This window comes from Leptosomus discolor, chromosome 4 (assembly GCF_034619465.1).
Source record: "Leptosomus discolor isolate bLepDis1 chromosome 4, bLepDis1.hap2, whole genome shotgun sequence".
Classification (NCBI taxonomy): Eukaryota; Metazoa; Chordata; class Aves; order Leptosomiformes; family Leptosomidae; genus Leptosomus; species Leptosomus discolor.
The window spans coordinates 13928290-13956123 of NC_141394.1; the positions used below are offsets into that span (position 1 = coordinate 13928290).

A 27834-nucleotide genomic window follows, 5' to 3' on the forward strand; every position below is an offset into this window, starting at 1 on the left:
ACCATCATGGAGATATTTTCTGAAAAGAAAGTGACCGTGATGCTTTCTCCAGACAAGACAGCTTGTTAAGTGTCAGCTAGAGAAGCAGCTTAGAGGCAACATGGTGCGTGCGAGTGCTGAGACTCTCCTTGGACCAGTTCAGCAACAGTTCAGGCCCTCACGCTCAAAGTTCATATTCATCAGCTAGTACTAGAAGAGGTGTGATCAAAGCAAGGCAAACATAGGCTCTCCATTCATGATCCAGAAGACAATTATTATGAAGAGTGGAGTCTGGAAAGGAAAGCAAGGTTCCCTAGGCCCAAAGAGTGGCCGCCAAATTGCTGAGACCAACATCTTCCAGCTTTGAGAGTGAGGAAGGAATTCAAGGACAAGCAGAAAGATTTACTGCGGGAGGCTATATTTGAGAACTACAGTTACTATGGGTTTTCTAGTCTGCTTTGTCTACTGTCATTGCACAATTTCCTCTCTGCTCTCAGTAATTATACTAATAGTATTGATTTAATCCTTTCAGTCTTCAAAGAGCCGTTTGAATAATAATGACATAATCCGCCTGACCCCTGGAGGGAAAGATAAGCATTATTAAAAATAAACAGTCCTTCTCCAGAAAAGACAGATTTGGTAGCAGCACTGAGGGGAAGCAGAAGTTCATGCCTAAAATTGCGGCATGTCATTAGCCCACGTTCTGTTTAGAGGAGTAGCTGTTGATAAGAGAGGAGGGGTGGCATGAAGAAGAGGATGGCGAAGCAGCAAGCCAGGTATAGGCCAAGCCTCAGTGCTATCTTCACAGTCCCAGGCAGCAGTTCACTTGGGGGCTGTGCCGCTGGACAGCTCAGAGGATTTTCAGGATTTTCTTGCTCTTGCCTTCATGTGTACTTTCCTCCTCCTATTTTAGTGCCTCCTAGTTTTGTCTCGCCTGAAAGTAGATCATGTATTTGCTGCTGAGACTTGTATGTTTTTACGAGTTCTGGCATACAGATGCCTTGATGCTGATGAAAATTCGAGATCCAATTGTGGTGATGGTGTTTCGTAGACAGGTTCTCTCCCTGTGATGCTACTGCGATCTCTGCTTCCCACCTGGATGCCAGTCTGGGTTATCACAAGGTGTTTTGTTTTATCAGCACTGTTCCATTCTCCCAGTTCTTCCCACCCTGGGTGACTTTGCTTTTTGTTGAAAAGATGAAGCATCAGAAGTAGGGTAAAGAAATACTGGATGCTTATGCTTTCACCTAAAGCTCAGATCCTTAGTGAGTGAGGCTGTTTGTCAGTAGCTTCTTGTTTTATAACTGCTTTATGTTGTGACACAGTTATCTCAGCATCAGGCCAGTTCTTTATTTGCTCTACACAGACACTTCTTCAATGTTTGTAGTGATGTGGTGTCACCTAGCACCAGAGGAGGTATGATCAAGGGTATTTATGCAGTTGAGTGTGAATGTATTTTCTGCATGAAGACATTAGAAGTTACATACATGTGTGATTGCTTACAGGACACTGAAAGGGAATCTCTTATGAATTCAATTTACAAAGATATGTGCATGTAAAATATGAACTCAAATCTGTTTTGCCCTGGGTATACACTTTTCCAGACATCTGTGCTACAGAAAGGTATTCTCATTCCTGGTGTACAGTTGGAGGATCTCAGCTCTCTAGTGAGTCATTTGATATATCATATCAATTTTGAGATACCATACTTCTATTAATTTGACATATTATACTTCTATTATTTTATAAGCAGTAGCTGCATACAAGAACAACATAATAAATTATAAAGTGTATTCCGGTTCATAAAATTCACCAGCCTATTGGTCTGCCCAGGGTGACTATTAACAGCTATAGCCACTTCTGTGGAAAGCTAAGGAGCTGTATATGACTAGTAATGCATGTATAATACAAAGTGCGTCTTCTCCGTAGATTAGACCCTTGCAGCAAATTCAGTGAGGAACCAGATTTCTCCAATTCACTTCCCTTGTTTTCTTCACTTTCCACTATTAGACTCTGTCTTGAGTGTGGTATGTTATGACTAATGACATTTCAGTCATTGATTATTATAGCAATATAATGCGTCCAGCCAATAGGATTTCATAGTGTATATATCTGCAGCGTGAAAGTGTAATTATCTGCTGGCTTTCCAGAAATCACTGGCGATATGACTAATGTTAAAAGCTTTTTCTATATCTTTCTTTCTCCTTCTCATTTTAATATAAACTCTCTGTGGAATGTGAGGCTCTGGTAATGACTCACTGGGCAATGAGGCAGCAATCTCAGACACTGTAACGTGATGCAGAAAAGGTCATACATTTGCTTTCTAATAGGATTGTTCATTCATTCATTAACTATTAAATACACATGGGAGCATGTGACACATTCAAGTTGGCAAGTATTGGTGAATACTTTCTTGCAGTTTCTTAAGTCCTGATCGGTTTATATGAGATGAAGTTACTCCAAATTAAGTCTTGTCTTATTTAGTGACATTTACACCTGTAGTCAGTTAATTGTTCTTATTGAAGACAAGTGCCCTAAGGAGGCACGTAGTGTTTCAGAACCTTGGCTGTATCTTAATGGAATAATGGTTGTGGGTTTTCTTTTTACTTGTAAGTCTGTGCAATGAGCTTATATTTAAAGGAAAAACATGAAGGTAAACATGAAAGTCTATATTATTTGTCTCTTTTTATCTAGAAGTTGCTGGGGTTTTAGTTGTACTGTTAAAAGTTGATTTTTTTTCTTGAAATGGAGTCATGCAGAAAAATAGTGGTGCTCCAAAGTCCTGTGACATAGCTACCTATTTCAGCCTGATGGGATTACTGCAAGTTTTTTTCATTGATGTCACATGCTAGAATGCAGGTAGGAAAGGATCGGTTAGTCAGAGCTGAATGCGGTACTATAGAATTAAGTTAAAACAGCTGTAATAGGGTACACAGGGAGGTCTGTCTAGTCTAGTGTATGGCTGTCTTGGCAAGTATCACATCCGTGTGAAAGAATCTGAAAATAGGGTGACCATCTAGTGGCAGACTGTGACTCAGGGTAGTCTCAAAACAAAGGTGATATTTTTGAGGTTAATAGCCTTCAGCAGATTCCTTCATATGTGAATTTGCCTAACCATACTAGGACTTGTGTTGACTTCTGACATCCACAGCAACATGGAGTTTCACATTCTGGTGAAAGAATGTACGAAAAATTCTCTCCTATTACTGATCCTGAATCCTCTGTTTGATAATTTGATGCCACATACCCCTTTTATTTTAAAAAATAAAAAACAAACCAGAGAAGAGTGGTTTCCTTTTCACATTTCAGTATGCCAATCATTCTATGGATTTCCAGCATGCCACTCATTCTATGGATTTCCAGCATATCTCTACTCAGACAGTTCTTCTCTAGGTTAAAAAAAACTCTCCATCTGTGTGATTGTTTCTTGTAAGGAATCTGTATGTGCTTTGGACCCTTCTTACCACCCTTTTCTGTAACTTTTCTAGTTGTAAGTTGTTAAAATGAGAACCAGAACTACATGTAATATTCATAAAGTTGTTGTGCCATGAATTTATGCAGTGACATAACGAGTTTTTCCGTTTCTATAACTTTCCTAATAATTGTCAACTTAGGACTTGTTTTGTTCCTCCCAATAATAATAACTGTCTCCCATTCCCACATTGTTTAGAACATTATTGAACTGATTTTTATTTTTGTTGATGTAGGAATATATAAGACATGATAAACTTTGAGGTAATGGCATCAGTTACTGTAAAATTTTGCAGATGTAACCAAGTCATATTTGAGACCATAAACTTGACAAGCATCAGAAAGACTTTAGAGCCTATTTACAGTTCAGTGTTCTAACTGATTTGGGTTGCTCACAAGTCGCGTAGCAACTCAGGTTGGTTTTATAATCCAAATGTAGATAGAGCTGGATTGGTCTTGCACATCACCAGAAATACAAGGTTTCTATGTTTACTTTTCCTTAATTGCAGGTATTTATGAGCCGCCATTTCTTGTATTATTGTGGTGAACCTACTCTGGATGTGAAGATTGCCTTTTGTCAGGTGTGTGTTCCTTACAGGTAAAACAAGGTACAGTATATACTTGTACTTCATTTTGCAGTCCATACAGTAACAAAAGAAAAAGAAAAAAGTGAATTTCAGCAGCTTACTGCTAGTAACTCATTAAGCTTACTGCTCGTAACTCATTATAAGAGTGAGAGTAAATGTAAAAAATAGAAGAACGCATCACAGAAATTACTTTTCTATTTATTTTGAAGTTTGCTCTTAGTGACTTTTAATTTTGTTTTGCTAAAATGTCAGTTAATGTTCTGAGAATTTTTTTTAGGTAAAAATAATAGCATAGTTTGCAAACAGAAAAGATGTTGGCTGTACTTCCAATAAACTTAATGATGAATCAAAAAAATATAACAATATGTATGCAGATGCTTTCACAGAAACATGCAAATTAAAAATAATTTATCTTAGTCTCAGTTTTTGTGAGACAGAGCCTTTTATACTGTAGCCTTTGAATATAATTTTCTGTCCCTTAGTCTACCTTTACTGGAAGTGAAGGGAGGGTAATTAAAATTATGAGGTTTGTCTTGTCTCCAGTTGTTCAGGTTCTGGAGTCACAAGACTACACTATAGCCAATTCTGTATTTCTTAATTACCATTGAAATTGTTTGGTCACAATGCTTGGAACTCTGTAAGACTGAAACTAACTTTGTGATATGAAGAAAAAAGCATATTGATTTGTCCAGGTTTTGGTTCTCTTGGTTAAAGTTAGTTAAAATAAACACGAGTCACAAATCTGGGTGCATGGTTTTCCATCATGAATGAAAGGTGACTTTTTTGCTCTCTTCTGAACAGTGTTTTGTGTTTGAATTCTGTCTCTTCATAGTTTTTTTTTGTGAGATGTGACACCAGTAATCTAACTAGCTGGAAGGACATTAGGGACATTCTTCATTTTTTGAGGGGTGAGAACAATTCTGCATTCTAGAAATGGAATTATGGTGAACACTGTTTTTTTCCCTTTGTGGTGGGTTGACCCTGGCTGGATGCCAGGTGCCCACCAAAGATGCTCTGTCTCTCCCCCTCCTTCACAGCTGGACAGGGGAGAGAAAAGGTAATGTCAGGCTTGTGGGTCAAGATGAGGACAGGGAGATCATCCAGACAGTCACGGACAAAACAGACTCAATTTGTGGAAAAAACATCATTTATTACCAATCAAATCAGAGAGGAGTAATGAGAAACAAAATAAAATCTTAAAACACCTTCCCCCCACCCCTCCCTTCTTCCCGGGCTTAATTTTATTCCCAATTTCTCTACCTCCTCCCCCTGAGCGGCACAGGGGACAGGGAATGGGGGTCGCGGTCTGTCCCTCACAGGCTGTTTCTGCTGCTCCTTCCTCCTCAGGAGGAGGGCTCCTCACACTCTTCCCCTGCTCCAGCATGGGGTCCCTCTCACAGGACACAGTCCTCCATGACTTCTCCAGCGTGAGTCCTTCCCACGGGGCTGCAGCTTTTCATGAACTGCTCCAGTGTGGGTCTCTTCCATGGTGTGCAGGCCCTCAGGAACAGATTGCTCCAGCATGTATCCCCTTAAGGGTCACAAATCCTGGCAGAAAACCTACTCCAGCATGGGCTCCTCTCACTCCACAGGACCACAGGTCCTGCCAGGAGCCTGCTCCAGCATGGGCTTCCCACGGGGTCACAGCCTCCTTTGGGTGTCCACCTGCTCCGGCATGGGGTCTTCCGCAGGTTGTAGGCAGATATCTGCTCGACTACGAACCTCTATGGGCTGCAGGGGGACAGCCTGCCTCACCATGGTCTTCACCACAGGTTGCAGGGGAATCGCTGCTCCAGCACCTGGAGCATCTCCTCCCCCTCCTTCTTCACTGACTTTGGTGTCTGCAGGATGTTTCTCTCATATATTCTCACTCCTCTCTCTCACTGCAATTGCTGCTGTGCAGCAATTTTTTCCCTTTCTTAAATACATTAGCACAGAGGCTGCCATCACTGATGGGCTCAGCCTTGTCCAGCAGCAGGTCAGTCTTGGAGCTGCTGGTATTGGCTCTATCAGATATAGGAGAAACTTCTAGCAGCTTCTCACAGAAGCCACCCCTTTAACCCCTGCTGCTACCAAAACCTTGCCACGCAAATCTATACACCTATATATTACGTCCAAGTAAGTGAAAGTACAGTTCCAAAAAAGAAAGGGCTATTACTTGTATGTAAGCATTTAACACAAAACAGTGACAGGTTTTGGGAGGTTTGTTTTGTGTTTTTTAACTCAGGAGTACTAAATATATTTGTTCTGCTGAGAGGGTTGGCTCTGCACTTAATAAATCATCAGCTCTAGGATGGATCTTGGCTCTTCAGTTTGATAATCTGTTTAACTGTCTTTGTCCTTTTTTATCTCCTGTTCTTCACATGCATATGTATACCTAACTGGCTTAATTCTTCCATTGTTTTTGAGAGAAGAAAGGATTTTGTCAAACATAGTGGGTTTGCAATTTTTTGAGTTCACTTGCAAAACAAAAAATTCAAAAATTTTTTTTAAAATTGCAAAAAATGGGGTTTTGCTCACATTGTATGAAAAAGATGCTATTGATCAAAAAGCTACTTTCACTGTGCAGAACACAGTTTTTTGCATAGCTCTGCTTGTCACCTTTCCTCTCCGTTTTACTTAGACCAAAGCAGAGCTGTACAGAAACATTTCTATTTTACATGTACAGAGGAAATGTACTCCTGATCACTTCCTTTTATGCTCAGTGTTCCTTTAGTCTTAGCATCAGTCAGTGTGTGACCATATATATAGCCAATGCTTTCTGTCACTGCACTCCGGGTTCTTGATTTTGTGGAATCATGCCATTGTAATTATTGCTTTGCTGTTATCCTAACTTAATAAAAGGTGTTCAGAGGCACACAGAGAACCAAATGTATTAAAATGTTTTTGTTACATGCATATGTCATAAAATCAACAGCATTTTGGATTAATTTTTCTCACTGAATTAAACTGATTCAAGTTTAATGCCTACAGCAGGTACCCAAAAAGAAGTCATCCAATAAATACATACAGAAGATACTATTCTGACATTTCAGGAAACAGGATTCTATCCTTAAAGCACTTATTGCACAAATACCTTTTCCAGGTCTTCAGATCTCCAGATTCATTCTCCTGAGGATAAAAGCTGTTTCAGACTTCTTGTTAATTTATTCTGTCCATAAAGATAGGCCCCAATCCAAACAGCAGTAAAGCACATTGTTAGCATTAAGTACAAGAATAGTCTTTAAATTAAGAGTTTTGTTGCATTAAGACCTTAGCTGTTATGGATGCTGCTCATTTGTATTGCATAGTGTGGGATGTGGGTTGTATCTGTATCCTGGTAATACTTGGTCCAAACATCCAGATCTTTACATAGAGACTATTTATTCAACAGTCCCAAGGCAGTAGGATTGTTTATTCCACCCTTATTCTTAATGCTAATATGGAAATCAAATGCCCTGTGGCTTACTAGTAGTCCTTCTGCTCTAAGTGTAAAGTTCGTTTGTACCATTGGGAAACTTCTATTTGCTGAATCAGTAACTCTGAGAGGTTCAGGAACTAATGTTAACACATGATAATGATGTGACAGCAGAATCACTATCATCAGCAAGAGGTAGATACTGCCACTCAAATCTTGAGGTACCTACAACTGACAAGGATCCCAGCAGTATCTAGACAAGAGGCCACAAAAATGTAGTTTCCAGTGAACACAATGCAACTCAATAATTTTTTTCATGTGATTCAACAAATGCAAAATTTATTTCTACTATATAGGCATGCAACAGAATCAGAAAAAGTCAGGGTGGCACAGTTCGATCCTGCCCTGTTGACCTGTTAAGATGAGAGCCTCTAGTGGTGGTGTACTAGAATACACATTGATCCAATGAACTGTTGCAATTTTGTGACTCGTGTTTATGACGCAGAATAGAAGTCCTGCTCCCATTTGGAATTTATGCATCACTGTAAGCTTTCTACAAAGTATAGAGTTGTACCTTTATAAAGGTACCGTATTGAAGAGTATTCCAATGATTGTTAGTACTGCAGACATAGTTTTCTTGTAATAAATATTTTGTTACTTATTTGCAAATATTTGCGATTTCTGTCTCGTGGCCTAAAAAGCATAGCTTTATGTGCTATGAAAGAAAGTGACATATTCCTAATTATAGACTCTTCCTCTTGACACAGAGCTTATGTCACTGAGTATACTAGTTTTATACGATGAAATGCTGGTTCAGCAGAAATAGAATCTTAAGGATTTCCAACTTAAGGAAAAAAAGAAAAGCCCTTCCTGAGAAATATTCATAGTATAAGTGGACTAAATATGCCCTCCCCTCCCACACATCTGCATTTGCAGTATAAAAATACCTAAGTCTGGCTTTACTGCACATTTCTATCCAAATTGTTATCTGAAATGCCATTTTTATTAAGGCTGAGGGAAAGGACATCTGCTTTTCTATCACAATAGAAAGGTAGAACAAGAATACTTCTTTTTTAGGCTTACAGAATTTGATTAGACTTTTATAAGGCTGATATCACCAATAGATTTTACCTGTAGAACCCTACACATTCTTATTGAATTACAGTGTAATGCAGGGTAGTATATTGTGAGTAGAATAGGACATTAAATTTTAGAGTGCTGAATAATAGCCTAAAGGATACTGACTGCTTCATTCATGTTTTCCTTCATTTAGTTTTTCAATTTATTTTTTTTAATCAACATCAAGATGTGTATAACCTGTCAGAATTTTCAAGTCTTCTAAACTGTAGCTGTATGGGATACCTTCATTTAGAATACAATTCTATGACTTTTTTTTTACTTGGAGCAGTAGTCCTGAATTTTCTCATCTTTGAAAAACACATCTTTATTATTAGAATTCATATGTCACTATTTTCATAGTGCTGCAACAATTAATTTTTAGCAGAAAAGCAGGACATGGGATTACTGAGATGAGATATCTGGCCATGCACATTAAGAAAAAGTTTAATGTGAATCAGGAACATAAATTCACATGCTAATTCTTTGGTACGGCATCATCACTAGTCTTTATTTCCTAGTTTAAACAATTTCATGTCCCAGATAGAGTATGTCATCTTTGTTGCATACTGAAATTGGAATTGGTGCTGTACCAATGCCACCAAAAGAAAACCTTAGAATGAAATTTTAGTTTGCAAGTCAAGGGTGTTTTTGCAAACTTCCCCTCAATTTGTGTTTTAAAAAAAACAAACCAAAACAAAACAAAAGGTTTTTAAAAGCTCTAATTTCTCTCTAGACATCTTTTTTGCCCTGTATTCTGCTAACTTGCTTTACTTCCACAGTCATGCATACCTGTCTTGAACAAAATGTGTATACACTTCCTAGATGCAGTATTGCATCAATGACTGTTTAAAAATCACATAGTTTTAGAAAATTATTCGTTTTACACACAGAAAAGACCAGCTTTATTAATTGCATTCCTCTCCATTGATTGGTTGATTCATCTGGTCTGTTTTTTAATTTTATCCTAACTTTGATGAACAACTTTAATTACAACTAATGCTTTAATCAGATTGGATGGAGTTACTACTTTGACCATTAAAGAAACTGTCTTGATACAGAATGCCCTATATTTATGCCTTCTATCCAACGGGAGATTAATTGGTATTCATAAGCCATCAACAAGCAGTGACCTATATCTTAGATTTCTAGGACTAAAATGGTACCTCATAGTATCAAGAGCTGTCTATTCCTAACAAAAGGTGTGGTTAAATTATTCAGCTTCTCAGAGTCTTTACTTCTAAAAGGGAGAATCTTTTCATTAGCTATTGTCTTTACAGTGAACATTATAATTATATAATTATATCGAGAAATTCAATTTTTTTGATACTTTATCTTGTTTTGTGCTGCTTCTTTACGCTTCTTTTTAAAGGAAGCCATGATGTGCATTGGGGCATAGCATTTCATGTAGTCAGTCTTCTTGCTGCCACACTTTCATGCTAGAAAAAAGCTTCTTAAACAATACCCAGTATTTCAGTGTAATTCCAGTTTCCTGAGCAGTCTAAAGCATTTGAAACATACTGTATTATCAATATGTGCAATAAATAAAGAGACACTGTTAATCCCATCTTGGCTCTCCTATGCTCTTAACACACTATTCTTCTATGTTCCCTTTACTACTGTTGATAAATTGAGTGTACTTTTCATTTCTTAGTGTTGCAATGTTTTGGCCAAATTTTAGTGATCCCATTTCTCTTTTCTAATCTTAATTGTATCTTGCTTCTTCCCATGTTATTGTTTCTTTTTGAAATCTAGAGCCTCAGAACAAACTGATTAATACAAACTGCAGTGTTTCCTCTCTTCTCATTTCTCTTGTGAGTTAGATGTGGCTGTTGCAACTGCTTTCCTCTGTTTTGGACACAATTCCACAGTGTGTATCTGCTAGCTTCCTATCTCTGGAGCTGTGACTGAATAAGATGTTCTCAAACTTCTTTACCATAGCTTTCTCACCCACTTTTAAATCTTTCTGTCTTGTATTTTTGGCTACCTTTTCCATTTGGATAACTGATTAAGTTCCTGTCCATAAAGAAACCTCACTCTTAAGGAAACTTTTCTCTCAGCGTTCCTTTATCAGTCTTCTTATCCATACCTTCTTTGGTACGATGACCAGGTTCAATGTTACCTGTGTGTCAGTGTTGAATTCTTCAGGCATCGGGGGAATAAGGAATCATTTTGAACTAGTTGCTTTGTTGTGCACATACTCACATATTGCTCCTTTCAGAAGTCTGGCCTGGAATGAAGCAGACACCTATTTGTCACATTTGGCTTCTGAGCAACAGATGATACCACAGTTGCAAATGGACTACAGAAATTTTTTGCCTGTAAGAAAGAGAGAAACAATTAAAAGTAATTAAAGCTCAGTGAACACGTGGAGGACAAGTGAAGAACAGGCAAATAGCTCTTTGCTTTATGTTTCCAGTAGGTACTGAAGAAAAGGAAACAGAATACAGTCCTGCTGCTTCTTGTGTAATCAGAACTAGGTAAGAGCCAGTTCTGAAGCTACTGTGGTTTCGGTAACTCAGTTAGAAGAGGTTAAACAAGGACAGTGTGTTTAAACAAAAAAAAACTCTGCAACTGACTCTCCCCTTGCGACTGAGCAAGGTTGAGCAAAGGAGGCATGGCACATCTTCTGGGCATGGCGCAGCAGTCTGAGCAGTTGGTCGTGCAGGCAGGACCAGCTATAGTTGCAACCTGGGCAGAGGTTGTTGGCAGAAGAAATGTGGCGACCCAGACAGAGATCCCATGCAAGCATGCAGGTGTCCAGGTCTCCGACTGCAGAGAGTGCCAGAGCCTGGCATTTGTAATGGAGGGCAACAGTGGCAACACCTGTGTTCAGTGTGACCAGATGAATGATCTGCTCAGCCTGGTGGCTGAGATGAAGGAGGAAGTCAAAAGGCTGAGGACTATAAGGGAGTGTGAGAGGGAGATAGATTGGTGGAGTCAGACCCTTCCATCCCTGAGGCAAAGGCAGCAGGCAGAGGCTCCACAAGAAGCAGAGGATCCCCTCTTCTCCTCCCACCAGGTAAAAGGAGGGTACCTAAGAGAAAGGCGGGAGTGGAAACACATCCTTCCTCGGAGAGTCAGGCAAATCCCCTCCCGGCCTTCCATGCCTCCCCAGTTGCCACTGTGCAACAGGTATGGGGCTTTGGAAATTGAGGGCCAGGAGAATGAGAATGGAGATGAAGGTCCATCAGGGGAGTCACCCAAGTTGAGTCAGTCACCCCCACACATCAGGACTACTTTTATTAAGAGGAAAAGGAGAGTAACTGTAGTAGGTGATTCCCTTCCGAGGTGAACAGAGGGCCCCGTATGCCGTCTAGATTCACACCACAGGGAAGTCTGCTGCCTCCATAGAGCCTGAGTTAGAAATATTACTAGGGAACTCTCCAGTCTGGTACAGCCATCAGATTGCTATCCACTGTTGGCTATCCAGATTGGTAGCAGAAGTCTGAAAGCAATTAAAAAAGACTTCAGGGCACTGGGGAGATCACTTGATGGCTCAGGAGCACAGGTAGTGTTTCTTTTCAATCCCTCCAATGATGGGGAAGAATTCTGATAGAAGGAGGAAAACTCACCTGATTGACAAGCTTAGAGGCTGGTGCCACCAGCGGAATTCTGGGTTTTTTGATCACAGGGAGGTTTACACTACACAGGGTCTGCTGATGACAGATGGAGTTCATCTGTCTCAGACGGGAAAAAGGATCTTTACGTATGAACTGGCCGGACGCATTGAAAGGGCTTTAAACTAGGTCTGAAGGGGGAAGGGGGTAAAACCGGGCTCCCTAGACTTGAACCTAAGGGTGGCAGGCCACTGTTGGGAGTGAAATCATTAGCCCGTCTCAAGTGTATCTACACTAATGCATGCAGCATGGGCAACAAACTTACTAGACATCTGCTGGAAATACAACACAGCAGAGAAGCAGTCCAGGAGGTTCCTGGAGGGTGTGGAAGAGAACTTCCTGACCCAGCTGGTAAGTGAGCCCACCAGGGGAGATGCCTCACTAGACCTTCTGTTACTAACAGAGAAGGACTGGTGGGTGATGTGGTGGTCAAAGGCTGTCTTGGGCTTAGCGACCATGAAATGACAGAGTTTACAGTTTTTGGCATAATAAGGAGGAGGGGCAGTAAAACCACTAGCATGGACTTCCAAAGGGCAGACTTTGACCTGTTCAGGACACTGGTTGAGAAAGTCCCTTGGGGGTCAGCACTAAAGGGGAAAGGGGTCCAGGAAAGCTGGACATTTTTCAAGAAGGAAGTCGTAAAGGCACAGGAGCAAGCTGTCCCCATGTGCTGTAAGACAAACTGATGGGAAAATGACTGGCCTGGCTGAACAGGGAACTTTTGCTGGGACTTAGGAGAAAGAGAAGAGTCTATACAACCTTTGGAATAAGGGGCAGGCTACTCAAGAAGGGTACAGGGATTTAGTCAGGTCATGTAGAAAGAATATTAGGAAGGCAAAAGCTCAGCTAGAAATCAGTCTGTCCACTGTTGCAAGAGATAGTAAGAAGTGTTTTTACAAATACATTAACGATAAAAAAAGAGCCAGGGAGAATCTCCATCCTTTATTGGATGTGAGGGGGAACATTGTCACCTAGGGTGAGGAAAAGGCTGAGGTACTTAATGCCTTCTTTACCTCAGTCTTTAATGGTCAGACCAGTTATCCTCAAGGTAATCAGCCCCTTGAGCTGGAGGACAGGGATGGAGACCAGAAGGATTCCCTCATAATCCAGGAAGTAGTAGTTAATGACTTGCTCTGCCAATTGGATACTCACAAGTCTATGGGGCCAGAGGAGATCCACCCAAGAATACTGAGGCAGCTGGCGGGGGAACTTGCCAAGCCACCCTCTGTCATTTATCAGCAATCCTGGTTAACAGGAGAGGTCCGGGAAGACTGGAGGCTTGCCAATGTGATGCCCATTTACAAGCACGGCTGGAAGAAGGATCCAGGGAACTACAGGCCTGTCAGCCTGATCTTGGTACTGGGCAAGACTATGGGGCGGTTCATCTTAGGTGTGCTCACACAGCAAGAGCAGGATATCCAGGGAATCAGGATGGGTTCATAAACCATAACCCAGCAGCACGGGTTCGTAAAAGGCAGATCCTATTTGACCAACCTGATCTCTTTCTATAATCTGGTGACCCACCTAGTGGATGAGGGAAGAGCTGTGGGTGTTGTCTACCTTGACTTCAGTAAGGCATTTGACACAGTCTCCCACAGCATCGTATTGGTCTTATCAGTTGTGGTCTTCTGCATCCCGTTGATCAACATCACTTTAGTTGCTGCTGAAATGGCTAAAGTGATTGCATACATTAATTACCCACATAACTGAGGTACTACAGAGTGGTTTTCCTGAGCTGTTTTAATTTATTTTTAAGACATTCCTGGATTGAAAACAACCACCTGCTGGAACTGCAGTAGTTCAGAAATCCCACTGTAGGCAGCATGAGATTCCAAAGGCCAGCAGTTCACAGGGTCTGTCTAACTTAAAAGCAAGTAATTTTGATGTGCACAGGATTCTAAATGTAGTGTGAAAAAACATGTTTTCCCATGTAGCTCCATACCACATGATGAACTGTTGGGTAGCTCAGGAGTGAGGATGCAAACAAGTCATGGCAGGTCTGGCTCACCCAAGCCTTAACACAGTCATCTGGCTTGTTTTAAAAAGTCGCTGTATCTGTGCTTCCAGAGGAGCTGGCTACAAGTCAGGCTTATTAAGGAATGCAGTTTTTATGCTGACACTTTATATAACATGGGTTTCAGAGTAACGGGTGCTAGTGCTGAATATTGTCTGCATTGTTCCGATAATGACATCAGAAAAAACACACTGCAAATGTGTCTGTGTAGCCAGAGGGAGCTGTGATTATTTCCTGCCTATCAGGAGCATATTATTACAATAAAGCCTCTCAATTCCAGGTCTGGTATGAATAGCTGAGCTAGCCAAATTTATGCATTTCCCTTCACTTAATGGAAGGAGTTTTAACACTAAGGTTACACAGTGCAAATCAGATGCATTCTGTCTGCAGATGAGAAAAATTCAAATCTTTTCCGGTATCATTTCACTTTCTCTAAGCTTGAATATAGCACTGTGTCAATGTCCATAAATCTCTCACTTCCTGCATTTGGGAAAAAAAAAACAAAAAAAAACCCCCCAAAAAAAGCACCTTACCCTGTGTCTGATTAGCAAGTAAATGTAATGTTTCTAATTTCGCTTCTGAAATGAGATTTTCTGTTTGAATGAACAGCTACGTTCATGAAAATGTTTGAAATTCTCTAAATCTGGTGGTTAAGATTAAGCAATGCTTTCCAGTGACAATGGGCCTTCCAGTTAGATAATGGACAGGAAAAGAATATTAATTGTACTATGGCAAACCTAGTAGAATCCAAGTTTTCAGCAAGGTCAGTGATCTGTTTTTAATGACCAGCCTCATGGAACACTGGAACAATGTCCTTTTAAATTGAAAAAATAAAATACTCCAAACTGACTTTACATTTTTCCCTGCTCGATCAAAATTCAACTTAGTAGTCTATGGTCACATAACAGGGTGGATTATTCAGAGTTTGGGGGGGAAGGCAATTTATAATAGGTCAAATAAAATTTAGAAGCTATATTTGTGAACACTGAAAACAAATGTGCAGGCAGAGAGGAGGACATTTGGGTTTTGCTTCTATTTATAGAAGGCATTTGGAAAGATCTTGACTTCCATACATCAATTGTCAACTATTTGAGGACAGTTCTGTTGTAATATGTTGAGCTTTTGCATCCTGTGCTCAGCATCATGTGGTATAGAATCCTAAATTACAAACACTAACTTCCGATTTTTATCTCAAATTACTCTATACTTTGTTCTATAGTCTTCGGGGAAATGAGCTCCCTGGTAGTCATAAAATGGTTATAATGTAACTTTCTGCATAGCAATGTTACAAATTTTTATGAGGTTGCAGCACTGCAGTGCTAGTTCATTGCAAGCATGAAAAGTTTACACTAACTTGTTTTGTGTCATGAAAATTAGCCTTTGTTTAGGACTAATAGATTTGCATTTGAGCAACTCTTCTGTTCTTAGGAACCCAGAACCTGGGAAGATCTCCTTAGCTACTGAATACTCTCCATGATACTGAGCCGTGTCAGGTCACAGTTTGTCTCATAAACTGCTCTGTTTCTTTTGGAACTCCTGTTGAACGGTTCTCAAGGCCTTTATCGTATCTTCAGGGAAAGTTTTAGTGCTCATGAATAGACTTATTTATTCTATCTGACAAATGATGAAAAGCCTAATTCCTGTATCTCTTATCCCACTTCTACACTGATGTAACTCTTCTCACTTTAAAATAAGCTATTTATTGCAATAATAAATCAGGGCAGAATCAGCATGAACACACAAACCAGTAGTCATAAAGCAGCAGTAATGGCAAGCAGAGACCAGTTGAGAGGAACTATGTCACAAACATCAGCTGGAGAATTCACTAACTTTAATCAGTGGCTTTTAATGGTTACTTCCGGAGTGAAAGAGTGTTTGATAAAGTCTTCTGAGAGCATTTGAGGATTCATGTAGATCTATGACAATGAGCCTAAAATGACAAGAATTTGTATTGGAAAATTAGCCTGACTGTTTTATTAGTATTCTGATGTTTTACTAGTCTTGGTGTCTGTGTTTTTTCTACTCCCTCCTCCCTTCCCTTCTTCTGTACAACAGGGATTTGGGAAACAAGTGGATGTGTCATATATTGCCAAACATTACAACATGAGCAAAAGCAAAGTTGACAACCAGTTCTACAGCGTGGAAGTAGGTGACTCGACCTTCACAGTTCTCAAACGCTACCAGAACTTGAAACCTATTGGCTCTGGGGCTCAGGGAATAGTTTGGTAAGTATCAGCAGTTTCTCTTATGCTTTTAAATAGGATTTGCCTTTTGCATTTCTTCACAGTTTGGTAGCCAAAGACATCGTCTAAAATTGCAAAAATAACAGTCAGGCAACAGACATCCTGAGGCAGAAGGAGCCTAGTTGTTTGCTAATAAATTGTCCTGCTGATGAGAATTACAGCAGTAGGTTTGTTTCTCCACATAGCAAAATGTAACTAGCAAGAAAGCAGGAGAAACATCTTATCATAATTAGCACTACTACAACAGTGGCACTATTTCCAAAGGCAGTGCAAATAATATCCCAAGCAAACCCTGTAATTTTAGTCTTTGTACAGTAAAAGTCACTGAGAGCAATATAGAAACTTGTTGCATCCCATAGTATTTTCAAGTATTCGGAATGGAAGCCTTTCAATTCGAGGTAACTGCTAATGTTTCCTTTATTTCTTAAAAAAGACATTGCAGTGATGCAACTAATGCGAACCTAAGACGCAGATTCAGTAGCTGTCCTAAATAATTCAAAAGGCTTGTGGAATTTGAAATTATTATGTTCAAAAATTGTGATACCCTAGTTGGCTTTTGCCTCTGCATTTTTAGATATGGCTCTTAAATTTCAGTGGCTTCTATTTCAATGTCTCTGCACAGGTATGTGTTACCTGTTTAATTACGAGGCATTAGGGTAACTAACATGATCTTTTATCTATAACTTCATCAGAGATGAAGTCTCATTCCATCTGTCAACTTTATCACTGCTCTTTTGATGGGGTGTGTGTTACCTTACAGTTGGAGGCAGTGGTAAAGCAACAGGTTCCTTGAATCTAGGGGCAAGTGGTGGTCCGTGGATCACTGGCATTGGCACTATAATTGACAGCGTAACAATAATGAGCAACACATCGTTAGGTCTCAGTCTGTCACTTGCAGTGCTCAGTATATTTTGAGGCCACACAAGCAAAGATTGATCTAAATGATCAACTACTTTATTTCATATCTTAAACATAAAAGGGTTAAAGGCTAGTTTAAAATCAGCTTTGGGAAAGAAACTTAACTTTGTGTTGAGTACTACTCATGTTCATTTTGTGCTATTTGTCCACTTCCTTATACAGCAGCAGATGGTTTTTCTTCCTACTTACTATTAGTTACTTACTATTCCTCTATTAGATTTAGAGGAAAATCAGGTTTTGTTGAACCTCCCTGCAACCAAATTGCTGTAATGATCAATTATGAGCAGAAAAAAAAAAAACCCATAGAAAATAAGCTAAATAAAATAAATAACATCCTGTGAATTTGTCTTTCATACTAAGAGTCAACAAGCAAAAATTAAGAATGCCTTAGGAAAGAAAATCAAACCAGAAAACAAGTAAGTTCAAGTGAAAGTTAACACAAATCCCTTGAAATAGCTGAGCAGCGTGAAGAGGCCACAGAAGGCCTTTTACAGTTTGATGATACAGATGTAGATGTATTATATGATAGATGGGGAAGATAATGAACACTTTTGCTTAGTATGTGTTACATTGTGATCTACTTGTCATGAGGCATAATTTACCAGAAATCTATTAACATGCTATGAGCAAAGCATGAAGAAACAATGAAGTGATAAATGAATGAAAAAAATTGTGAGATAAATATATGTAGTTTAGCTAAGGGAAGACAATACATGATTAAAAAAATACTCAATTGTGTAAGTTTCTACTTGCATAATAATAATAATTATATAGTAATAATAGTAAGTTTACATAGTTGTCACAGTCCACTCAGTAGACTTATGATGGTTCGTTTGCTGTGATCTTGAAGTGCAAAATTAAGGCGACCACGCCAAAGGGGTTTGCTTCAATCAAACAGTGAGACATTATTGTTCACCTGTAAAGCGGTGTGCGATAGGTAAAGAGGGTGAAAGGGAAATGAAAAGTAAAGTGGAAAAAGGACAGAGACTGATAGCTACCACCATGGGTCCAAGGCATCCCTATGGTCCCAGGTCCAGTCAGCGTCCCGCCTGTCCTAACGATCGTCGTGTTCCTTGGTGGGGAAAGCTTCCAAAGTTCAGTTGCTGAGGAGCCATATTTTGTGCCAAGTAACGCACCTTGCTCAACCTCTTCTTGGCTCCATTGATGCTTATCAATCTTTCTTGACAGCAGTTATGTTGTCCACCTGGTCAGCTCAGGCTCGTCCCTGGTACTGGAAAACTGCATGGCACTCTTCATACCATGCAGCTCTCCGTCCCTGGGTGTTCATACCACATTCCATTCTCGGGATCAGCAACTGCGTCTCAGGCAGGCCGCTGCAGACTCATGTCAAGATGTTAGCCTAAATTTTGGGGTACCTTATTGTCCATATCCCTGATGACAAAGTTGAGGCAATGCTGTTTTCCGGACTGACTCTTACAACAGTAAACTTAAATAGTGTAAATTTCTACTGCAGAAACTTAGACTATTTAGAAACTCTAATTATTTTGATGGATATAGGGTTACACCTAGAAAAAGTAGATTACTTTAAGGGAAAAAATATACTTTTCATCCACCAGCACTCCCAAGTCCTTCTCCCCAGGAGTGCTCCAAATCTACTCATTGCCCAGCCTGTAGCTGTGCTTGGGATTGCCTCAACCCCTGTGCGGTTGGCCTGGGCCCACCTCTCCAGCCTGTCAAGGTCCCTCTGGATGGCCTCTCTTCCCTCCAGCATGTCAACCTCACTACACAACTTGGTGTCATCAGCAAACCGGCTGAGGGTGCACTCGATGCCACCGTCCATGTCACTGACAAAGACATTAAACAGCACCGGTCCCCAGTACCAATCCCTGAGGAACACCACTTGTCACTGGTCTCCACTCAGACATCAAGCCATTGATCGCAACTCTTTGAGTGTGACCTTCTAACCAATTTCTTATGCACCAAGTGGTCTATCCATTAAATCCATGTCTTTCCAGTTTGGAGACCAGGATGTTGTGCAGCACAGTGTCAAAGGCTTTGCACAAGTCCAGCTAGATGACATCAGTTGCTGTTCCCTTGTCAATTGATGCTGTAACTCCATCATAAAAGGCCACTAGATTTGTCAGGCAGGATTTTCCCTTGGTGAAGCCATGTTGGTTGCCACCGATCACCTCTACATTTTCCATGTGCCATAGCAGAGCCTTCAGGAGGATCTTCTCCATGATCTTGCCAGGCACAGAGGTGAGACTGACCAGCCTGTAGTTGCCTGTGTCTTCCTTTTTTCCCTTTTTGAAAATGGGGGTGATGTTTTCCCTTTTCCAGTCAGCGGGCACTTCACCAGACTGCCATGACTTCTCAAATATGATGGAAAGTGGCCTAGCAATTTGGTCTGCTAGTTCTCTCAGGTCCTGTGAATGGATCTCATCAGGTCCCATGGACTTGTACAGCTTCAGGTTCTTTAGATAGTCACGAACCTGATCTTTGTTTATAGTGGGAGGATCTTCCTTCTCCCGATCCCTGCCTTATGCTTCTTCAACTAGGACAGTGCGACCAGAGCCCTTGCCTGTGAAGACTGAGGCAAAGAAGTCATTGAGAACCTCAGCCTTCTCCATATCCCTCATGACCAGTTCTCATGTTTCCTTCCAGAGAGGGCCCACAGCTTCCCCAGTCTTCCTTTTATCACTGACATACCTATAAAAGTTTTTCTCGTTAACCTTGATGTCCCTGGCCATATTTAATTCTATCTGGACTTTAGCTTTCCTTACCTGATCACTGGCTACTTGGACAACTTCTTTATATTCTTCCCAGTCTACCTGTCCTTTCTTCCACTTTCTGTAACTTCTCTTTTTTTGTCTTTAAGTGTGTCCAGGAGTTGCTTGTTCATCCATGCAGGCCTCTTGGCATTCTTGCCTGCCTTCCTCTTTTTTGGGACGCATTGCTTCTGGACTCAGAGGAGGTGGTCCTGGAACATGGACAAGCTTTCCTGGGCCCCTCTCCCCTTCAGGGCTTCATCCCATGGTACTCCACCAAGTATATCCCTGAAGAGGTCAAAGTCTGCTCTCTTGAAGTCCAGGGTAGTAAGCTTGCTGTGCACTCTCCTTGTTGCCCTGAGGATCTTGAATTCTAACATTTCATGGTCACTGCAGCCAAGGCTTCCCTTGAGTTTCACGTTAATCTCCAGCCTCTCCTTATTGGTGAGAACAAGGTCCAGCATGGCACGCCTTCTCGTCTGTTCCTTTACCACCTGGAGAAGGAAATTGTCATCACTGCATTCCAGGAACCTCCTGGATTGCTTGTGCCCTGCTGCACCTTCCTTCCAACAGATGTCCAGGTGATTGAAGTCCCCCATGAGGACCAGGGCTTGTGAACGTGAAGCCACTCCTATCTGTCTATAAGAGGGCCTTGTCTGCTGTTTTCCCCACACTGGAAGAGCTGAGCTCCTGATGACCTTTCTGCTTTGCCTAGTACTTGTCACACAACTGTAATTCCCACATCTTGAAAAAAAAAAGGGACCTATTTAATAATAGCTTTTTCAACAATTTGACATCAAATCTCTTAGTACTGATTAGGTGTGAGATATTCCATGCCAAGGACTGCCTCAGCACTAACTTCAGGACCACACTCCACTTGCTAGCAACAGCTTCCCTCTTAACTTGGATGTGGACCCCACGTGCCCAGAATGCTGGCTGCCTTAGCTCCTTGCCAGATATACTTGGACAGGAAAACTGTCTGCCGCCCAAGAGTTAATTGTAGAGCCAGAGGGAGATGGAGGAGACATATGATATTTTTCGGGCAGCACTGGAAGCTGGTGTTGCAGGGTTCCTAGGCAAAGCAACTCCTGGACACACAGAGTATTGAAATCTTTTTCATACAATTCTGTAAACAGATGTCAACATAAGCAGGAGAATTTAAGTGGAAAATAGTTCATCTTGTGGAACAGAAGGGAAGTAGGGAATGTGGTTATGAAAGAAGTTGGGACTTGATTTCACTTAATTATTCTGAAAACTACATCAAAGACAAAATCATTTTCTTGATATGGAAGCATTAAAGTAAAGGTATTAAAGTCTTCAGGGGATGATAATTTATTAAATTATGTGAAAAAGAGAAAGCCATATGGTGTGTGTTAGTTATAATGTCATTGTGCCCATGAGAAATAATTATAAACTCAGTAAGAAAGTGGTACGGGCTGTAGATGTAGTGCATTCGGTATCTTTGGAAATTAATTGTGGGAGCTTTCAATGGAGTTTGTGTTAACTATATTCACAAAATTATTTTTGCCAGCAGGAAGAAAGCAAAAGCTGCTTGGAATATTTTAAGCAGGGAAGTTCTGCAAAAACTACTCTTAATGAAACTGTAGGCTGTTTGCTCACTGTACATCATACTGACATCTGTGAGAAAGACTACATAGGGTGTGTTTGCATAAAATTATCATGTTGTTAGAGGCATGATGACAATGGGACATAGTTGAAACACAGCTTGTAATTTATTAGACCAAGATGTAGTTGTAAAAACTACACAGGCTTTTAACCACATGAGTTGATCTTCAAGTCTGTCATAGAAACAGAAAACATCAAAGGTAAAATAAGTTGAGAATGGTTTTCTAAGTTTAGATACATGCCACTTAAACCACTGGGAGAAGAGGTAGTTGATACAGCTCTGCAGTGTTTGAAGGGAGTTGACAAGTACCTTATTTTACAAGGAAGAGAGAGAGACAGGTCATTTTCAGCCTGTGGGTACGGATGGTTTAGATAAGGGTGGAGGGAGAGGAATTCTCATGTTCCATAAAATCAACAGAAATATGCTGATGTCGGACTGGGTGTGTCTTTGTGTTTTAAATGAATGCTTTTTGCCTGGAAGCAAGGCAATTGATGTGTAGGTTTTCTGCTGTGCTTTGCAAGCTATCATTTTTTATACTGCCTTTGATATTTTTGATACTGCCTGTGATGTCTAGAAAAATTATGTTATACAGGAATATTTCAAGAGCAATTTGAAGGTGCTGTGATAGTTTTTGAATTTATGATGAAAAGAAGGGTGAAGTCCAGTTTTCCACGGCAGGTAGTCAGGAAATCACTTATCACTTCCAGCCTTGAGGATACAAGTAATTAAAATCTTAGAAGCACCTTATGAAGACATTTGGCCTGGTTTATGACCATATTGATGCCTATACCTGTGTGCATTATCAGGAAAAAGTGTTAGCTTTGAAGACAAATTTGTCTGGGTGAGTATCAAACAGATGAGTCTGATGATCTTTCAGCTGAAATCCTGAATGTTTATCTTGCTCTCTTGTGAAGAGTGAAGACAGGCTTTCATGCTGTATGATGTTGGGATGTGTTCTAATAACATGTCAGCTGGACCAGAGGATTGTTAGCTGCGAAGTCCTTTATGCTATCTAGTTTACGCAAAAAGATTTTGTGTCTTGGAGTAATGTTTGGGGTTGGAGTAGTACGGGAGCAGGAATAATGGTTCAAGGATAGGCTTGAAGAGATCTGGTTGCTCTTCAGTGAATGCATCATAAATTTAGAAAGATATCTCCAGATGTAGAGGAGACTATAAATATATACTTGAAGTAGTAAATAGAGCAAATTGTGGTGTTTTTTTCTCTTGGAATTAGTGATTTGATGGTATCTTCGAGCCTGAATAGGAAGGAGATCGCAGAGTCTTTTTGTGTTGTCTGTAACAGGTAGAGTCAGCAAGTCAACTGACAGCTTGCTATGTTGCCCAAGGTTACTGTAGGTTCTCCTTTGCTGATTTAATTGTAATTTGGTGGTAGAATTTTAAGGAGTGCAGAGTTCTTTCAAATCAGCATGTTCTGATGATGGTCCTTTTTGAGGCTTATATAACTGCCGATTCTTTCCCTAAAGTAATCATAGAACCATAGAATCATTTAGATTGGAAAAGAGCCTCAAGTCCAACCATTAACCCAACACTACAAAGTCCACCACTAAACCATGTCCCTAAATGTCATGTCTACACGTCTTTTAAATACTTCCAGGGATGGTCACTCAACCTCTTTCCATAGTGTTCAAAGGCTGGAGGAGGCATGCCACAGATATTGTCCACTGCAAGATACATCAGGGGTTTTTTCTTGCTTTCCTCCTTGAAACTATCATAGGGAAGTGTCTTGTGTCATGATACTGGTAATGGAAGATCTGTTCGGGTGGAGTTAGCTAGAACTTCCTCTAATTCTCTGTATATTCATGTATTACATATACTAAGACAATTATTATTGGGAAACCTCTTCCATCCCATAGATTTCTGGCAGAGTTCTTGAACACAGTCAATCAATACAACCTTCTGTGTGGAATGTGCCTGTAAATGATGAAGATGATTAGATCTTTTGCAAGTTTTGCAAAAGTTTGCAAAAACACTTGAGCTCTTTTGTATGATGGTGTCACGTAAAAGGGTAACGTGGTTGATATATGGTTGAGGGAAGCCCTCCCGCTGTTTATGTCTAAGGAAAAGGAGGCGGGGGAGGGAAAACCCTCCTGTTGAACCAGTCCACAGTTGATGTCTAAGAATACAGAGAATAAAGAAACCCTCCCGTTGTGTCACAAGTGTCAGAGTGGACCCCCTTGCTGTCTAAAATCCTCTCAGAAAGAAGCCTAGGTGTGGCTAGATCCACCCTTAGTCCCAGACTTGGTCAACAGTTTATGTCTAAAAGTGTATGTAGTGTTGGTGTACTACTTCCAGACTCCTTTTTGTTCTTATTAATCTTAACCCAGAGCCCTCAAAGGATTTTCACTGGGACAGTTTCACAAGCACCATATTACAGACATTTGCTTGTCAGAGCCCTCTCTGTTCACTTAAACAATTTTGCAAAGTTGCAAATATAGGTAATTTATTAAGGCAACAGATGTAACAAGTTCGGAATTGCCATTGATAAATGCACTGTCTCAAACAAATATAAATGTCATCCCAAGATATTAATACATCTCTATTGACTACCATTAGGTTCCACATAAACATAAGGAAAAACTTTTTCACTATGAGGGTGACAGAGCACTGGAACAGGCTGCCCAGAGAGGTGGTGGAGTCTCATTCTCTGGAGACATTCCAAATCCACCTGGATGCGTTCCTGTGTGACCTACTCTAGGTGTTCCTGCTCTGGCAGCGGGGTTGGACTAGATGATCTTCCAAGGTCCCTTCCAACCCCTAACATTCTGTGATCCTGTGATACCATTAACCATATATACACCATAACAAGTAAGCACTACAATAAGCAAGCATAGATTAAGTAAGCACTACAGCAAGGAAGATAACTAAGTATCGCGATTCTCACCAAGAAGGTGTCCCTGCTTCGGGAGGAGAGAGGTCCAGGCTGTCAACCCATACGGTGGTTGGAGTTCTTGCCCTCAAAATAGAGTATTCTAAAGACTAATTATAACGTATTGATGAGGTGGGACTGAGTCATATCTTGTGTGCTGATTAGCTCCTAGCAGGCTGATAATGGGGGTGGGGGGAGGAAAGCCAGCACTCACTACAGATGTGGACTCGTTCTCTGATGTTGTTGGTACAACCTCAGACAATTAGTCCCTGTCTCTGGCCTTGTTGATACAACCTTTGGCTATAAGACTTTCACCTTATCCCCGCAGTTGTAGTAATTAGGCTGGGTTGTAAAACATCCGAATTGCCAGGTCGTAAAACTTTCAACATCTGTGCAGTGTCTTGGCCAGACCAGCAAGATGCTTATCCTTCTTTCACTGCTCAAACAATAAGCTCACTAGTTTGCCTGCATTCTGTCCCAGGCTGGTACAAGATAAGCACACTTAGTGGCCTGCACCTTTGTTACATGGCAAGCTGGGCAGTTTTCCCACAGATGGTTATCCTTCAGTTCTGGTTTTGTGTAGCACAGCTGACTCCTGATCTGAGTATAATGTTCTAAAGTGATACTGCAATGGGAATAATGGTAAAAGCCATAGAAAAGAGAAGCTGGCACTTCTGACCATAATCAATTCTCAGTCCATGCTGATCAAAGAAGAATAGTCTATGCTTTTGCTATGGTGCAGTGGAAAAGAGACAGAGAATAGTGGGCTTCTCAGTGTCTTACAGTTAATGCACAGCCTTATTTGTATTGTTTAGCTAGACAGTGGTGTATTAAAGTTCTTGAGAGATCAATATATTTCTCCATTATGACCCTGCTATCCCAGTAATACTGTTCTGGTTTCTTTGTAACACTGAATTGAAATACTGTATTTCTTGATAGAGGTCAACATTTCTGCTTTTATACACTGGCATATTTCCATTGAAGTTCAGAGGTGTTCTCACCGCAGGATAGATCGCTAATTTTCCTTAGAAGAGGAGAACAAAGAAAACATGTCATTCAGAGGAAAAATGAAGTGAACCATGTACCCAGATATGCCTAGAATTTCAGAGGCCCTGAAGGGAGTGGCAGTGTTAATTTTGTCAGTCCCAGTCTCTCCTGTGAATCAGTACTGAGCATATGTCATGAGCTCAGTTACTTGCATTTCAGTTACAGTCACATTTTGCAGCCTTTTTGTGCTTAAAAAACGCTGAAGATTTATCCTGTTCTGTTAAAGATTCTCCAAATTGTATCCATTAGTTCAGCTTGTGTTCTCTTTCTCATGCTGTTGTGTACTTTGCTTATGTGCTTTGACACTCCATTCCTGAGGAGGTTTTTGAAGACAACCTTTAGAGAGTTTTACAAGTGTTTCGTGTGAGAGTAATGTAGAAAATAGCTGCCAGTTTGTACTGTGAACTATTACTGTACTCTTAGTGAAATAAGCATGTCAATTTAAACAAATTCTCTGATGTTTCCCAGTGCTAATATCATCTCATACAATGGCAACACCTGATGAGATTTCTTTTTTTTTCTCTTGAGAACAAGTGGTTTAAACTATTGCCATAAAGTTTTGTCACTTTAGGAAGTTCTTAAATGTTGAAATACCGTAAGTAAACTCACAGCAAGTTTCAAGGCTCACTCATTCACTTGTACTTTGCAGGATTTTTCTCCAACTACCAATTTGCATTCACATTGTAGTATTCTTTCGATTTTCCAGCATGTCATTGCTCTGAAATGCCAAAAATTTAATTGCATGTATTCAGTTAGCTATTGATCACCATCTGATGTACATCTGGAACAGCACATTCTGGTTTGTTGTTCTGATATATCTGTGCCTTTACTCTTCAGAAAGACAGCAGATTTCTCAATTTTATTTGCAATCTCGATCACCAGCAGATGAATTTTAAGGTACTGAGAGACTCTCAGTGAGAACAGCAAAGGATGAGTATCTCTGCGGATTTGAGCTCCAGAATATTGTGTGAGTGCACCTAAGTTGGTCAGATTTGTGTTTCTTAAGGTGATGTAATTAGAACTTGCATAGTAACACACATTCAGAGACAATTCACACGGATATGGGGCAAGAGGAGGAGGCACTGTCTTGCAATGCTCTTGCTGATGACTCAACAAAGAACTTATCTTGAATGTGGAGGAAACTGCTGTTAGGATCATAAGGAATAGTTGCCATATGTCAAACTATACATAACACATCTGAAAAATTACATAAGTCAACTGCCTTTAAGAATAAGCAGCTTCTATTCCACGTTTGCTTTGATTCTTAGACCTTCTTCTATCTGATACCAGTATCTTTAATACAAGTAGGAAAGAAGCAAAAAAATATATATATCCAGTAGCAGTGCATGAAGGCACCTGAGGAAGGATGAAGACCCATTTTTATGCCACAGGAGTACCTGAGATGTAATGTTTGAGCAAGAATTATTGTTGAATCTTTTTTTTAAAAGTCTGACATGTAATTACTTTACAAAAAGTATTTCTCAATTTTTTTTGTAATGTCCTTTTTCTACTTAAGTGCAGATGTTCCAGGTATGCAGGAAGTCACCATTTTTGTCTTCTCGTGTTTCATTTTCCTTTGCTAGTACACAGAAATTTAAAATGTAATTTAGGTTCTGGTAGTCACTAACAATATGTAGTAGAACACACCACAGTATGGTCTTCTAGCAGAGAGATCAGGGTCTCTAAAATCCTCAGATTGACTGTATTTCTGATTCTGTCCTTTTTTCTTCTTTTTCTCTTTAAAGAAACTCCGTAGTTTCTGTGACCACAATAGTTCAGCAGGCAAAATTTATTCCAAATTTTCTCTCTACAAGTTTATGAAAATAAAAAAATATGTTGGTGTAAAAACTATCTTTGTGTAAACTGGTTTTGTGAACCCTGACAGCAATACTGGCTTTACTTGGTCATAAACTACAGTACTGTAAAGGCACTGTCAGGCTCATTTGACAGCACTGACATCCAGGATTTTCATTTGGATCTGTACAATCCTTAGGTATAGAGCAGGTTTGTTCATAGCCATGACTGGATAAGCATTTATGATCCTGTTAGAGCCATTAAAAAATTTATCAGCTGTTTGTAAATTCTGTGGCTGCAGAGAAGTAACTGGATGTTTGTGTAAACTAAGCTCTTTCTGTGTGGGCTGATTAAAAACTCATTTTAATTTACACTTTTCACTATCAGGCAGTAAAATTATGTAAC

The 27834-nt window shown here is 40.2% G+C and overlaps 1 protein-coding gene across 4 annotated transcripts in view; it reads left to right on the forward strand.

Annotated features, from left to right (window-relative positions):
• The first annotated feature begins 3965 nt into the window (after positions 1-3965).
• Positions 3966-27834, forward strand: part of MAPK10 (mitogen-activated protein kinase 10) — a 92971-nt gene continuing 69102 nt past the window's right edge. For 2 of the 4 annotated variants that reach the window (XM_086464727.1, XM_086464728.1), the window contains exons 1-2: positions 3966-4031; positions 16240-16409. In XM_086464727.1, coding sequence (XP_086320853.1) covers positions 3966-4031; positions 16240-16409 — 236 coding nt within the window. Of the gene's footprint in view, positions 4032-16239; positions 16410-27834 lie in introns of those variants that run through there. The other 2 variants (XM_086464729.1, XM_086464730.1) reach the window with 1 other exon arrangement.